This window comes from Aythya marila, assembly GCF_965140915.1.
Source record: "Aythya marila genome assembly, chromosome: 5".
NCBI lineage: Eukaryota > Metazoa > Chordata > Aves > Anseriformes > Anatidae > Aythya > Aythya marila.
The window spans coordinates 58,092,860-58,109,883 of record NC_139046.1 but is presented as its reverse complement, the minus strand read 5'-3'; the positions used below and the strand labels follow the sequence as shown (position 1 = coordinate 58,109,883).

Genomic DNA, 17,024 nt, shown 5'->3' with positions numbered 1-17,024 from the left:
ACTTGTGCCTTCTTCCATTTGGGTAACTCCATTTAACCAAACCACAACACTAAACCAATAAAAAATAAAAAGAAATGCTACAGATGTATTTGAAATTCTAGTAGAAATATGAAGAACTGTTTTAAGTATTAATCTGCGTATTCCCGAGCCTCAAGGTAAGGATGAACAAGAGAGCTGAGCTCAGTTTACACACAAGTCATTAACCATGTAGCCATGCTATTCAGCAATATAAGTTTTTACGCATCTGCCATGGTATTAAAGAGAACCTTCCATATTCTTCAGCATGGGCAGTAAGATGCATTGTTTTACTTGTATTTCATGGTGAAAATGCTGAGGATTTTTAGTTTGACATTGATTTTTTCTAATATTAGTCTGTGACAATGGGGTTTATATATACAGGTTACCTAGTTGCAATTACTTCTCCAAAAAGAGGTCTAAATGTTTGGTGTCTTCAGTAAAATCCTAGTAAAATGGCATGGCTTTATTTCATTGGCCATATGACATGTGTAAGACTTAAAGGTTTATTTTTTCTTGGATAGTTAGTTTAGCACAGATGCAGCTCCATGTGTAGGGGGCTGCAGGGGCTGTAGATGCAGTCCCATGTGCATTTTGACCAGTGATTTGCAGTGAAGTATCATCTGTTTCTGTCTGAGGCCCTGGGGGGGAAGAGAATGGGAGAGTGTACATGTACAGCAGTGGAATTAACAGGTTGGATGTTACTTCCTCATTGAAACAGAGATTAGTCATTGCTGAACCAAGTATCAGAACCAAAAGCATGGCAATAACATTGTAGGTGCAACAGGTTAACTGAACAATTTGCATTGTTTACTGTTAGTGTTTCAAACTAAAAGAAATGCTTGTGTGCTAGGGAAGGAAAACTTACTAATTAGCTTACCTAATGATATGCTGTCCCACTACACATCTTCCTGCCTTAATTTTCCTTTTCTTTAATGGAAATAGATATGTACGAAGTTAAAGACAGGTTTGCTAAAACCAAGGACCATGGCTTACAATTGATTGGGGCACGATTGCACTGCTTCCCTACTCTGTGGTCATGTGCCTGATCAGGGTATATACGAAATACTGATGAAATACTAACTAAAACTATTCGGAGAACAAGATCTTCAACGTACAAAGGCACCTGGTTGCAGACCTCACTGCAAATAATGGTGTTCACTTTCTAATCTGTAAAGCTAAGCAGAAAGGGAGTTAACACTATAAACCTCATGATTTTGGGTTTTGTTAATCAAGTGACTGCATAGCAATGCAACTGTCAATTGCAACATTAAACTGTTTAATTGAACTATTTATTTTGCTAGTCTGCATTCTAGGGCAGGATTGTCTTATTTTTAAATAAGACTCTTCTGTACTAAGACTTATGGTAAGCTTTGGTTTATAAAAAGTATATTAAGCCTTCAAGATTAAAGCTGAAATATGCATTTCAAATAAAACTTTTTGCAATTGACTCATTTTTCTGTTCACATTTCCTTGTCAAATTTTGCTAACATTAAGCATACAATCTGAACCTTTGTACCTCACTTCTTTGATTATTAACTGCTACATTTTTATTCTGTCAGGTGAAAGAAGGATTTACTGCTTCACATGAGCAGAAGTCTTCTCAGGTAACTGTAACTCCAGCAAAAAGCAAAAGAATGCTTGGAGATGAAGGCGCCTGTTCTACTCATAATTCTAACATACAAAATCAAATAGAAGAAATTGAGAAATTCCTCCAGTTGGAGAGACTTTGTTCATCAAGAAAAAGAAAACACGAAGACAGAGAATAAAAAACAGTGGCAGCAGCTACAAGTATGTATGTGTCTGCACAGATAAATCACTTGCATAAACCAGAGTGGTAAAGGTATTCCTATAGAATATGGTATGTATTCATTGTGCTTTCATGTTCAATACAAAGTATAGACCTCTTCTGTTTAAAAATGGTGGAATTCCTACTAAAAGTTAGTTCTGTTTCTGCAGTCAACTGCATGTAACTTGTTACAAGTTTTGCCTGAAGTTAAAAGTTCACAAGTTTTAATAAACCTGTAAGTAATATTAAACTATTGCTTAACATTCCTCTCTTTCTTGTTCTGAAGAACTTTTGACTGAAATAATTCAATTTGGTTTCTTTCTCAGACTGCTCACTCAGTTTTCAAACAATCCACTGCAACTGTTTCAAAATACAATGGCTCCTCCTATAAACATTTATAATAACTTAGAACTACTCTAAGTGGCAGATGAAGAAAATCGTCTGTTTACCTCTACTACAGAATTATTTAAATATTGTCTAAATAATACCTCTTTCAGCACTAAAGCATCAGGTATGATTCAAAGATATGGCAGCAGATATTGCTTCGTAGTTTCACTTTTAACTCATTCATGTTTTTCTTCCTTTAGGGCATGAGGGAAGCTCTCGTTTCACATTATTTACACACACTTTTTTCTGATTACCCTCCCTTCATTTCCCCACCTCTTGCCAAAGAAAGATCCTCATATTATGAACTTAAATAACAATAACAAAAGAAACTGCTATTGCTAATGTTATATATTGTTAATTATAGAATAAAAATCAACAGAAGATACTCTCCCTTGTTAGCTTTATTGCCTTTTTTTGGTTTCAATTTAAAATATTTAGCTTCTATAAACCAATTGCATACATTTTAGAAGTGTTCACAAATTGTCAAAATTTTTAATAAAAATTATCTGCAGTAAGACATTTCTAGGTCATTTTTTAAGTGTCTGAGAGACTGAGGAGACTGTTTTTCACTTGATTCAAATTTTGTTTCCAGGTGTTTAGAGTGTCATACAATTGCTGCCATTGCTGCTTTCCAAAGGTCCGATGTGTGCTGTGACTAGAGAAGTAAAACAGAATTAGAAGATGATTATTAGATGTCATGCTCACCTAGCAATTCTTTGATAGCATTACTTTGCTCTCATACATGAATAGGGAAATTTTATTTTTTGTATACAAAGGGCTGCACTTTATCAGCTACAGAAATCTGTAGCCTTCCCAAATATTTAAAGCAACAACAGTCATTAGTATTCTTGTCACTATTAGGTCATTAAATGAAATGTGCTGGAAAATAGGACTCTTTCATTAAATAAGCTAATCACATTCAGTCTGAGCTTTAATAAAATTATGATAAATAGCAACTATTTAACTACCAGCAACTGATAGGAACAATACCTTGCTTCTAGTTAAAATATTCTACAACTGTAAGTGAAATAATTAGAACACACTAAGTTCCACAAAATGCTATGAAGAATTGTCTTACCTGACAACTACTTTTCTCTGTGTCTGATCTATTTTGCAGTATACCATCTTTGTCTTTACAGCTGCAAAAAAAGCAATGCTGTTTTGAGCAGTATTTTCAAGATAGCGTTAAGGTATTAAATTGCATAAAACCTCTTTATGATTGGATCAATACAACTTGAAAAAAAACAGTTAATATTTTTCACTGATTTTTTTTTGTCCAATAGGCAGAAAAGCAAAATGATGTAACAAGATGAAGGTCATACATGTATCTTCACTGTTTGATGCCAATCTATTAAAGCAATATCCTGCATAGTTTTATAAACTTCTCTCCCCTACAAACACATCCTGTTTTAATGACAGCAAACAGAACCAGATGACGAATCTGCAAACAATTTATTAGTTCTATAAAGAATTATCTGAAATGTATCTATCAACAAAAGGAAAAGTCACTCATAGAAGTGTCAGCAGTTGTGCATGTCTTTAAACACAAAATTTTACAGATATTTATCTTAGAACAGAAATGTAAAAGTATTTCTCTGCATATTTAACACCAGCCTTGAAGACTATAAAAGGTATGGTTCATTAGCATTGTGTAAAGTGCTTTGTTACAGTTCTTACCATCAATAACAAATGCTTCTACATCATCAGCTCCAATCTGAAGTTCCTGTTGCATTGTGTCAAATGATATTTCTTTGTTCTCTACAGCCATCCCCATAAAAGTAAGTAGCCTCATTTTTGCCATATTCTGTTCATGTAACAAGCCTATGTAGAAGTATAGATAACCAGGAAGAACATCACCGTAACAGAAATTTAGATGGAAAGAGTACAAGTGATAAAAGTTTTTTTTTCAGTTACATCATTTGAAAGAATAACAGCACAAAAACAAATGAAAAATATCTGGCGATGTCAAAGCCTTCCTACAGCACCACTCATTTTTATTTGATTGCTTAAAAAAGAAACACCCAACAACTCTGTAGCGGTTTATCAACACAACATTTTTCTCCCATAAACACATAGACACTGAATAACTTTATACCAGAGTATAAAAGCACTGAGTGGCATCTAGGGTGCCAAAAGTGTGATCTTCAAGTGCATATGAACAGATACTAGAAGTTGTTCATCTGTTACATGATAGTATGAATAGTAGCACAAGAAACTGAACCTTGCACATCTACATCAGAACCTGTTTTACTGAAAAAGTTTAGGTAAACAGAGTTAAGACACATGGATGAGCCAAGGCATTTCTTAATTAAGTTCTCTGAGGCACCAACTAAGATTTGCTGGAAGTTTCTTTAAAATGAACAGCAATCGTTTTGTTTTGGAATGATGTTATAAGCACTTACGTTGCTTCAGTAAATATTTAAGTTTGGAATTTATAACATCCGTACTCTAATAGGAAAGCACATTAATAGAGGACATCATGTTGTGTTAATTAGCTGTAATTATGATGCAGGCTCCCTATTTGGCACCAATTCAACAAAAATGTGATCACCATAATTCATATAAATGAGAAGCATCAGAAACTATACCTAACTGGGTTTAATGGAAATCTACAAGCATCGAAAAAATCAATTAGCACACATTAACCCTAATTAACAAATGCAAATGAGATGCTGATTAACTTTCTGAAGAAGACTGCTGATAATACCAGATTAAATGTGGACATGTTAGGGCGATCCAGTTGACACAGATAATGCTACTGCTGGCCTAAGTTGTCAGCATTAATAAAACAACAAATTGTAACAAACTGATGCCACCTGTAGGAGCCTTCACTGCACAGCTTTCATAGACATTTTAATTGGCCCTGATCCAGAAAAGGAGCATCGTTTAAAATATTTATTTTGGGGGGAATAGATCTAGGCGTTTTAAAGAATATTGGAATGTCTCATCAATTAATTGTGTTGTTTTCTGTACCAAATTGCTATTGTTTTTAAAAGGCATAACTGGAAGAAGTAAACCAAGTTCCTAGCACTCAGGTCTGAACTGCCTCAGAATCTCTACCTTGGCCTCTAGCATCTCTAGATCTCTCAGAATCTCTGCCTTGAAGACATTCAAAATGTCCTGAGTATACCATAAAGGAGGTGAGAAATCAAGGTAAGTTTAAGTAAGGCTGTATTTCAAAACCAGTTACACTGGTATCTAAGGATTTCACCAGAATAATGTGAATATCAGATATATTTAAAATACAGACTGTATATTCACAGAAGTAAACCTAGATACAAGAAGGCAATGCAAAATAAATCATGACTATTGCACGACATACATTTGCTACCCCATGTGTAACTTATATTGCATACATTTTAATTATTAAATACATTTTCAGCAAATAACAAGCCATTTCAACACACAAAAATAAGTACAATACAAAAAATATTTTCCCCTAAGAAAGAAAAGCGTAAAATATTCCCACAACTCATGTTCAAATAAAAAGACAAAAGACATGCTTATCCCGTATACACATTTACAAACTACCAGAAACTTGCTGCTAATTTTATCCACAAAAAAGTCATTGTTTCCATCATTTTAATACCTAAAGTACCAGCATTTTAAAGCTCTGAAGGTAATTATTCTCAGAATTATACCACACTCCATTAAACAAAATAATGCATGTGTTAGAAGGCTGCACTAAACTTGGTTTTAGCAAAACCGTGCCTTTCTTCAAATGCATTCAGTTAGTGTTCAAATGTCATTTCAAAATCAAAGTTATTAAAAAAAAATCAGATTTTTATGGAAACATTTATTCATTACCAATATGTCAAAACCTTAATGCAGTAATAAAAAAATCTGCATCATTGAGCAATTTCTGCATTGTCACTGACCCCTGTCCTAAAAAGCTGGAATATAAAAAACGTAATTTTAATGCATGCAATAGCTTATGAACCAGTGCTCCTTTGAAACAGTCAATTACACATCAACGGGGGAGTGTCAAAGTGTTAATTACTACTCCTTTTTTCCACAGTGTGTAAATAAAGAGGGTGCTGACATTAACATTCCATCACATTGCTTCATGTGATGAAACAAATTAACTGGGACAGACTGTGGCTTGCTAGGTCTAATGCATCAGCGCACGCGTGCACGCACACACTGTACTTTGCATGTTTTACCTTACCATTCAGGAAAAGTATTTGCTGTTGTAAACTTACTGATCATAAAAAAGATTTATACCAGCTGCTGTTTTTGTTGGAAAACTGTAATCTCTGACCTAGCCTAGGGTAGCAACGTGTTACAAATTCGCCCCCAAAAGGATTACGTGAAAAGAAGTTAGGAGAAAATAGTCATCTTCCAAACCCCTCTAATGCTTGTCCTACTATAAGAAGCCGTAGTTTTTAGATGGTCCATTTCTGAACCAGCAGGACTCTACAAACTCTAATCCAGTGTTTTTAAAAAAAAAAAAAAATCCCATTAAAATTCTCTGGCTTCAGTATTTCTGTTGAAACTGAAACAGTTTGTGGGTTCTATTATCTTAAACCATGTAAACAGTCAGAAACATAATGATTTGAAAACTTACCAAGGGAGTCAATGAAGTCTTTGTTGTTCTGATAAAACTTGACATAGGATGCTAGTTTCGCACTTACAAAAATTGTCAAAAGCTAGAAAACAAGCATATGAACAGTTTAAACATTTTGTTTCCCTTCTTGAGGGCTGCACGGATAGATATATAAACACCACTTTACTATTAAACTGAAAAACAAATGCAAAAAGAAAGTTAAAATTCTGGCTGCTGCCACCAGCCAAGGGCAACCCATGCTGTGCTTTCTTTTCTCAGACCTGAAAGGTAGTTTTGCCACAAGAACTCATGAAAAGACAGGATTTGTAACTCTGATGCTTCTAAAGGGGAATGTTCTATTATCCACGCTACGTTTTACATGTAACATTTAAAAAAAATTTTTAAAGCGAAAAAAAAAGTACATTGCAGATTGCCAACAGACAACTACTTTAATGAATTTCCAAAGAAACCAGTAAAGGAGGCACTCAATAGGTATCAAACCAACTTACTAAAATCAAAGTTACTTACATCGTGAATAAGTTCTCCTTCCAAAAATTTGACTGGTTTTAAGGCAAGAAGATGATCAAAGAGAAAGGTATTTGGATCCTTCAATGCTCGCACAATGCATCTAGTTAGAAAAGGAGATTTTACTTTGTTTTTTTTTACAACAATACACATTTTTATGATTAAATGCAATTCAATTTGTTTTTCTTGATTTTCTAGGAAATATTCTGTGGTTTTCAACTATTCTTAAATATAAGGCGTATCACATTCCTAGGTAACTTTAATCTTCGTTTAACAGAAAAACAAACAAACAAACAGGAACTGTTAGTACTTTGCCCAATATCACAAATAAAATTTGCCAGGTGGTAAGGCTACAGATCAACCTTCTGTTTCCATCTATGCATTTGTTTCCAGCCAGATCTTCATTCCTTGTGGTATTTTTACTGTTCTCCTAAAACTTCATAGAATTAAGTCGTTTAGGAAGATTAATTATACTTGGAACATGTGACACAAAGCAGAGAAATCTTCAGTACCAAACATTGCAAGACCTATGATTTATCAGTTGCAGCTCCAGACTATAAACACTCCTAAAGTGTTTCTAGAACTCTAGATGAAAGCTTTTGTTCGGCAGCACATTAGAAGGTTGTCAGTGCTACACTAGCACCAATGGCCTAGACCATGACCCTACCACATAACATGCATCCAGAAGAACCTAGTCTGCACAGAGGCAGCGCTGTAGCAAACCCAGAGCACACACGTTCTTTCAGAGGTAAAAAGGCCTCAGTGGTAGCCATTCAAGTTTTCATTTACTTATGGAGACGCTCTAATTTTCAAAATGAGTCATTTCATCTTCCTGCTGCTCAAGTGTAAGCTATTACACACCCAGAATATCTACATGACTTATTAAATATCTAATTCCTAAGAGTAATAACGACAGACAGAACATGAAAATAAGCTTTTACACATTTTGTCCTGTGGGGAAAGTAAATTAAGAATCATCTTCACTCCCAGCATGTCCACCAAGTAATTTTATTTCTGTGCAGTTCACATCCTTAGTCCTCGCTCATAGCAAAGAGCAAGAATTTATTTTCAATAGAAAGTGCCATTTGAAAAAAAAGTATTTAAGTTAGATAATCAAATAAGCAGTGAGGAATTGACATCTTTTCAGATTTTTTTAAACTTTTGATAACAGAGTTGATGTAAACAACCTTCTTAGCAAGGCTGCTCTTTCTCAGCGGTGAGCACAAGTATGCCTGCACACTTTTGCAGTGGAGTAAACCTGACAGCCTGGAAACAAGCTAACCTACCGCAGGCTGCACAGATAAACTCCTTATCAAGTCAGCTATGCTATAGAAAAAGGGCCATGGGAGGGCCCTTGCCTGCCAGGACATGCAATATTCTTTAATAGTAAGGCAATCAACGTAATTCAGCAATTTAGAAAAAGCCACGTAAGGGAACTAGGCAGTCAGTACTACCTGTGAGCATCAACTCTAGCCTGGGAAGCGTTGTCCTCTGTGTAACTCCCCAATAGCTCCACCATTACTTTTGCTGCAGTGTCGCTATGAAAGAAAAACAAAGTTAACTCAGGATTGCTGGGGAAAAAAAAGTTCAAACAGGACACTCAAATATTTGATTAATTCCATTAAGATGTTACAGGTCAAATTAAGTTACACTTGAAAAGATGTAGATGATCCATTTTAATTCTAGTGGAGAGAACAAATTAACTAGATGTATTCTTTCAATTCTTGTTCTACAAAATGTTTATCTTCACCCTTCATTTCATTCTCTTAAATTGATTAATTACCTGCTGGTTATGGAAAAAGCTCTCTGAGCTAGGAACAGCTTTATATGGTTCACTAGAATGCTCTTCTCATGCACATCTGGATTTAATCATTGCAGAATAAGTAGCACTGCAAAGTTTATTTCAGATGTAAAATGGCATATCTTAAAGAATATTTATGGTCAGAAAAGTGACTGTGTAAAAGCTCCCTTTTCTTCGTTCACAGATTCTCTCCAAGTATTCAGAGCGAGAGCTGCTCATTTCATTGACGAAGTTACACAGCCAGCAATTAGATTGTCTTAGGCTGCTGCAAAGGAAGCAGCTTCCAACATTGGTTTGACAGACAGCTTTTAGAAAAAGCATTCATTTGAAGAAAACTGAGTAAACCCACAGTCTTGTCTGCCCTGATGATTTCTTTAAATAGCTCCTTGACATTGCTGCAAACCAGCTCCAAGACAGATACTGTAATTTTAACTGACTTAGATTTATTTTCAAGCAGTGGTTCTCACCACTATTGAGAACACTAACTTCTCATGCTTTTTCACAAAATTTTCAGCAAAAAACACATGCAGTGAATATAGACAGACTGGCAAGTGTTCTGCTGCTTTTCTGCACATATACTTGGGGTCCCCTTTAGACAGAAATACTTTCTCAGTAAGGCTGGATATCACTCTGTGAGTTATAATATAAAGCTGAACTCTTCCCTGAAAGTAACTGAACTCCAGATAAAGCAGCCTTGCCTATACAAGCTACAGTGAAGAAAATTAACTGTACTCCAGCCAAAACCTGTACACAAGTGTGGCCTGATAGACTTACACAATTTTCCATGCTGATATGGGTTTATCCTATGTAGCAGCACAAGCTAGCATGGTTTTTATAGCCCAAAGACTAGGTTCACGTGGATATTAATTTTACAACTCTCAGTATTACTATTTGGCAATTTCTCTATAGGGTGAAGTTTTGTGCTCCTAGAAAATTCGGCAGATATCATTTATGTGCAGTGCAGAGCATGGGAAACGAACAGTATCGTATATAATCTGGATGTCCACTGAGTAAAAAGAGTTTGTACCAAAGGCAGAGAAGTTTTACAGGTGCCAGCCATTATTCCCAAATGGTTTTGAACAGAAACCTTGACCAAAATATTTAGATTCTGCCATTAAAGAGGTTGGCCTATGCTTTGTTGCAGCAACTGATACTGATGTGTAGAACTGATAGCTTTGTATCAGTGAAATTGAACACAGACAGTTTTACACATGCAAGAAATATTTGCATGTGTGTCAGTCTACAACAGTCTGATTTCTCCACTAGTGAAGCCTTATCAATGCTCAATAATTAGCGAAGACAAAGAACCATTTTAATATAGGACTTGCACTATAGAGGGATTCAAACAAAGAGTCTCAGCTGATGTTCTATTTGACCTAACAATATAAGTCCCCACATTTAATATAAATTTTCTATTTTTGTACTTATATACTTCAAACTATGTTAGATTTCTGGAACATTCCTCCTCTTCTCCCTCCCTTGGTAGCAAAAGTTAAAACTCTGTTTTTCACTCACTTCAAATGAAATCTGCAATCCCTCCCTCCCTTTTTTGAAGGGGGAGAAGCAGCATATTGTATTTCTAGGAAATATCAGAATGCTACAAGACAATCACTCCCAAACTTCCTGTGCTAGAGCCTTGTAAGCCTCAGCAAATACACCAAAATTCTTCTATTCCTTTTATTATTTCATCTTACTCTATTCAGTGTCAGACTAGTAATATAAATTAGGGTGTTTAAGGCAGTGATACAGACCATCATTTCACCAAAGCTCATTGCTAAGCATGGATTTCACTTAAGATTTAAGTGTGAACGCTTTTCTAGCAAGACAGCTAAATAACCAGACTTGCCAGACCTGTCTGAATGTAAACTTGGACAAGACTCACCCCAGTCTGAATCCTGCCAGGTCAATGGCAGGAAAACTGCAAAACTTCACTTGCACCTGGAAAACAGGTTGCGTTACCTTGCAGTTTCATACCAACACAGCTAGGAAAATGCTGCATATTAAAGCTGAGGCACAAAACTGTTACAGAACCTTTATGACAAGGATCGTAAGTAGCAGCGAAAGTAACTAATCTCCTGCAAAGTTCAGCTACCAAATACAGATCTCAGAAACAAGCCACCGCAGCCATCTGTTCTCCAGCCACCACCACCAATTTTTCTTCAGTTGATCATGGGAAAGATAAGAATCCTTCTTCAAAGAGATCAAGATGATTTTGATCATCACTAAGAAGAAACTTCAACCAGAAAGTGACTGGAAAAGATTTAATAAAACAAGCTTTCACTTATCACTGCAGGAAAAGGAACAACGAACTTAACATCTGTGTATCTACTTTTCACAAGCTGTTCACTTCTGAGCTATCCACTGGAGAAAGTCTATTAGGTCTGGAAAGCCATCTTTTCTGCCACATAAAACAAACCAAAAAAACCAATCCCATTGCTTTCAACAATGTGGGTTTTTTCCTTTATTATAAATCAACGTGGTAACTGAGGTAGGATTTTTATTGCTTATTTTTCAGTTCCCCCTTATCTTCCCAAACTGCTAGGTAGAGCAACATTCCTGCGTGCGAAAGCTGGAATGCTGCTGTGAGTTTCCCATACTACAGCAAATACTGCCCACTGATCCAGGAGAATGAACCAGGTCAAAGGTGCTAGGGTCACTTCTTGTTTTCTTTCCTGGAGAGAAATATAAGTGCTCTGAAAAACTGCTCAGTTCAGTGCAAAGCTCACTGCAACAGATGGTAAGGACACTGAGTGCAGGAGTAATATATTACAGAGTTAGTGAAAGTTTTTAAATGCCTAATTTAAAAAATGTCACCTATTATTGGTGAGCAGTGTTGTGTTTTTATTAATGAAATCTGGCAGTTAACTACAAAGTAACTTTGGTAGCAAGGTTACTAGTAGCACTGAAAACAAAAGTTACGAGTTTAATCCACAGATTTGATAACAAGACGACCTAAAAATAGTTAGCTATGAAGTATGGAAATTAAACTAGTTAAAACCTCTCAGTAAACCAAGCGTTTAGAGTACGAGCATTACGGAATACCAGCATATTTCTAAAATAAACTAAGTGCTATGCCACATACAAGATCTGATTGATATTTTTGAAATCTCATAAAATACTATCAGTACAAAAGCATTTTAATGTTAGCGACAGGAAATCGCAGTAACATAACTCACAGTGTAACGACTCCATTAATCATCCCTAAATGGAGGTGAGGTAAAAGCGATCCGGCTATGCTGACACAGCATTTCCAGGCTACAATTTCACCAGGCCCAAATAAGCTAACTCTCCTGCCAGAAGAAACTTTCCTCCTACTACGACAGCTCCACACATGCCTTTTTTTTCAGCAAGTCACCTCCCTAGTGCAATCCACGTACAGTTGCACACACACTGGTTCCAGTACATGGAGGGACAGGACAGGAACAGGTCTGCAGCAATACAACGCTATGCAAGCATAGGAAAAGCTGCTTCCCCCCCCAAATCACAGTGAAGTCAATTTAGATAGGCTGAAACAGCTGTGGAACTACATGCTGAAACCACTTCTAAGTACCAGCCCATCTCAACAGCCCTGGCCAACGCACTCGATACACTATATCAGGTACCTGAGATAAACTGATGACAGCTCTCGGTTAAGACTTACACTAATTAACAGGCTCAGTACGCACAGCATTATTTTGCATGCCAGAAGACACTGGTCTGCCAAGTTTGTTAGATCAAAGATACCTCTTAGGATCCAGGAAAATGATTTAAAATGGTCAAGCAGGTATTCTGCAGACATTAATTTTGATGACTGGTGGAAAGCTTTGTCCTAAAGGTAATGTTTATACAGAAGACCGATCCTGCTAACTGTGATTGATAAGCCTCCCAACATCATTAAGAGATAGCACTACCATGCACTAAAATGTCAAAAGTGCAATTAAATAATAAACTTGGCACAACATTACAATGCTTGAAGATTAGTATTTATAGACTCCCAAAATAAAACTATTCCTTTCTATGGTTTGTAGCTAATTCACTACTAGCTTCAAAAACTGGTTTAATGCAACAATGCTTATAAAAACAGAAAAAAGGGGGTACCTTAGGACTGAATTATCAGTACAGGTTCATTTTAAAATGCCACAAAAAACACTTTTACTAAAAATCACTTGCAATAGATTGATTTAAGATGCAGTTATTACTTGTTTTTTATACCTCTTTTTGCAGTCTACTAGGACATCATACAGCAGTCTCAGAAGAGTGTGCTTTTTCTCTGTGCTGAGATTCCAGTCAGAAATCCATTTTCGGACCTAAGGAGAATACAAGTGAAAAGGAAGCATTGGAAAAAAGGTAACAACAAACTGCAAATACTCCTAATTTACTCTCAAGCAGAAAAGGATTCAAGAGATCTTTCACAGAGACTTCTCTTGTGGGTCCTCTGTCTCTCAGGCTCCCCATGCAGCGCCTGGAAGCTTTCCCATGACAAGGCCAGATGTCTGTGCTCTCCGTGTGATTCCAATACATTCTGATTCCAGAGGAAGGGACAAGAACTTGCTGCCCCAATTCCTGATCAAAGCTTCTCACTTTCATTACAAGAATCGGACACATCTAACTATGCTCAGCATCAGAGATGGAAAATAAACAGCACCTTGATTTAGATTCTGGACACAGACCTTTAAAAGGTAAGAAGTCACGTTCTACATTTCTTATTTCAGTAGTGTCTAGCAATTTACAGCAGGGAAAAATGGCCTGTATCAACTCTGACTAATACTTAGTGAGATGCAACACTGTTAATACAATGGCTGTATCTTGATGCACCACCATAATTAATTACCTGATCTAGTTCAGTTGGAATGTACTGGATGGCACCGCACGAGGAGGCCACTTTAAGAAGGCTGCAGTATACCGTGTATCTCACGGGAGTGTTCTTATCCATGCCATGGAAGAGATTGCTCAGTCTAAACCACAAACAAACAACAAACAATTGAGTTTAAAAGGTTTAGAGAATCTTCACTGGAGCGCAGAGCAAGTTTCTGTCCAGATGCGTGGTAGCACACACAAAGCACCTGGCAACACCTTAAGTCCATGAAGAATTGTAACAGCATTCAGTTTTATAACAGGTTGCGGCAGAGAAGCCAAAAATTCTGTGCTTCTTGCAACAGACACCCCACACTTTCATTTCCAGAGACACACGAAACAATCCATTCTCTTTAGAGGAAGGATTACTTTGCAAGACACCATTATCTCAGCTTCTCTGTGGAATACTTACAGCTGCAGTCTGAGAGATGGGCGCTCTCCTTCCCGAAATTTTACTAGTTTCTCACACAGGCTTTCAATCAATGCTTCCTGTTTGTCAGGTTCCAGGATAAGAAGCAAAGAAACTACACTGTTCATTACGCTCTCAACATCTGCACAAAACAAAATACACAGCTGTTTAAAATTGCCAGCAGCAACCATCATCAATAGCTATTTTGTGCTGTAGAGTTCCTTCTGCTGGGAACACTTATTTAGCATTGGCATGAACTGTAAGGGCTAAGATGCCAACATAACCAATGTGGATATTCATCAGAATGTTCAAGAGATTTGGTTCAAGAGATCAAGAGATGTGGTCTCTTATTAACACGTCTCAATTTAAAACAAGAATTTATACTGCCAGGTAAAAACAGAATTTGGCATTTGGCATCTGACTTGCTTCAAATTCTCTGTTCACCCAGAAGAGAAGGCAGGGGAGCTTCAGGTTTTGGCCTTTAAAAAAAGCAGTGGGTTTCCCCTGCACATCTAGAAAACTGTTTTAAAGCAAGGATCCTAACCTAGTGCTCAGTGCAAGGGAAACCCAAACCACAGGAAAAGTGCTCAGAAGAACAAAGCACGTGCAGAGGCCTCTGTGGCCTGTTTCAAGTACAGCATTACATGCTGCACAAATAGAGCCTGGCAGGTATTCTGCTCACAGCCTGCCCAGGTGTCAGTTACAGAAAGTGTAACAACAAAAAAATTCTATGCACATGGCAAATATCTATTTCTCTTAATGACACCTGAACTTCAGACAGCACTGTGATAAGGTTCCCCAATATTTCATACTCATTTGCCTACAGTTAAGAGGCAAAATGAAAGATAATTGTATGTATTCCTCAGACAAACCCTACACTCTTTCAAACACTTATTATTAATAATCAGCTATCATTTTTACAGGTAGAAGTTCTAGATGGAACTTTGTATCAGCACAGAAAGATCATTTCGGGCTCCTGCAGCATCAGTGTCACTAACCCATAGCAGTGTGGATTCTAAGGATTTATATCCTAGCTCAAAACCAGTACTGACTGCTGAGAGACCTCAGTGTTTCCAGACAATTATTAACCAACTAATGCTCAGGCCTTAGTACTTCTAGTTACAGGCGTCTACAGTCTTGTTTCTTATTGCTATATTTGCCACACAGCACCACAGCCATTAAAGCCAGACCCGCGGCGGTTATCAGGGGAGCACACCTTTGTCGTCCTCCTTCAGGCACACGTCGCAAGCCTCGATGATCTGCGCCAGGTCGACGTGGAGCCCGCCTTCGTTGTTCTCCTCGGAGATCTCGGCGCCCTTGCCCTTCAGGTAGGCGCGCAGCTCGGCGGCCTGCCACAAACACACACACACAGAGCGCTGGCTGCGAGCAGGCCCAGCCCCTCACAGCCCCTCACACCCCCCCTCCGCCGCACCGGGCGCTCGGGGACGGAGCCGGCGCGGCCCCCCCGGCGATCCCCAGCTCCCCCCGGTGATCCCCGGCCCTCCCCCGGCCGCACCTGGTCCTCCTCCGTGATGTCGATGAAGGCGGGCACGCTCATGGCGCCGCTGCTGCTGCTGCTGCCGCCGCCGGCACGGAAGGGAAGGGAAGGGAAAGGAAGGAGCGGGGCCTGCCGGGGCCCCACCGCTTCCGCTTCCCCACACGGCGAGGGAAGGGGAGGGCGGGAGGAGCCGCCGCGCGCCGCCCCTTCCCGCCCGCACCGACCGTTGGGGCTGAGGCGCCGCCTGAGGGGCTCCGCTCAGCGTCCCCCTGACGGAGCGGGGCTGCCCTGCTGCTACCCCTGTGTCTCCAACTCGCTGGCATGCGCCTAGTGTTTAATAGTCATTTAAAAATATAGTCAAACGCTATGCGCCTAGTGTTTAATAGTCATTTAAAAAAGCCCTTAGTCGCAACTGCCTGCCTTAAAACATTTCCAAAGACTTATGAACTAAGCTGGACAATTCCTACTGCAAAAGGTTCACAGGTGGCCTCTCGTTGCTACGTAAGAGTCCTGCTAAAAAGTACTTACGGAGATTTTCCTTCCTCTAAAAAACATTGAATCATTCAGGATTCAGATAGCCTCGTATTGCTATGTAACGGTACTGCTAAAAAGTAATTACGGAGCTTTTCGTTGCTCTAAAAACCATTGAACCACTGAAATGCTCCTTCAGAGAAATAGCAGCTGACAACCAGGAATGGAGTGCTGAAGCACCAGGAAAAAAGCTCTGAACTGATCTCTCCGTTAAAGCCGGGGTTGCCGGCCAAACACAGGTGCTGTGTTTGGCGTTGTTTGCACTAGAACGTGTGAACTGCCTTCCTGAGACAGCGTTTCGTAAAGCCTGGTCCCCGATGTAAAATAACCAGATGAGATATAGTGCGCCGGGGCTGGAGGTGGTGTTTTATGCTTGAAGAGTTTAAATAAATAATCTGCAGTATGCAAAAAGTTAGGTGGTTATTGGTCATACCACTGTGTGCTAAGGCCGTTTGGCAAAGAGGGACTTGGCTGTTAGTGAAACACTCGTCTAGCCCCAACTTTACAAATTAGATTTTAGCAATAAATAAGGAAACACGATTAAAAAGGGACTTTAGCATTGATATTTGATATTCTCAATGGTCTGTATTCAGGAATCTTTTATGCAAACTTGGGAGGCTCTTTGAGTATTGATGGCAACCTTGGAGTTTGTACAGAGTTTCATACCCTTTGTGCCAATATGTTGAAAGG

General features: G+C 38.3%; 2 protein-coding genes across 2 annotated transcripts in view; one reads left to right on the top strand and one right to left on the bottom strand.

Moving 5' to 3' along the window:
• CCDC73 (coiled-coil domain containing 73) overlaps positions 1 to 2,534 on the top strand; it is a 74,880-nt gene extending 72,346 nt beyond the window's left edge. Inside the window, exon 19 of the mRNA XM_082760753.1 lies at positions 1,578 to 2,534. Coding sequence (XP_082616879.1) covers positions 1,578 to 1,784 — 207 coding nt within the window. The 3' untranslated portion in view covers positions 1,785 to 2,534. The remainder of the gene's footprint in view (positions 1 to 1,577) is intronic.
• Positions 2,535 to 2,574: 40 nt separating this feature from the next.
• EIF3M (eukaryotic translation initiation factor 3 subunit M) lies at positions 2,575 to 15,947 on the bottom strand. The gene is made up of 11 exons (XM_082760754.1): positions 15,822 to 15,947; positions 15,522 to 15,654; positions 14,309 to 14,447; positions 13,874 to 13,997; positions 13,255 to 13,349; positions 8,717 to 8,800; positions 7,266 to 7,365; positions 6,759 to 6,840; positions 3,869 to 4,012; positions 3,270 to 3,330; positions 2,575 to 2,846 (listed from the first exon to the last, which is right to left on the bottom strand). Exons 1-11 carry the CDS (start codon positions 15,861 to 15,863, stop codon positions 2,726 to 2,728), a joined length of 1,125 nt encoding a protein of 374 aa, XP_082616880.1. The 5' UTR covers positions 15,864 to 15,947; the 3' UTR covers positions 2,575 to 2,725.
• Between the last annotated feature and the right edge of the window lie 1,077 nt (positions 15,948 to 17,024).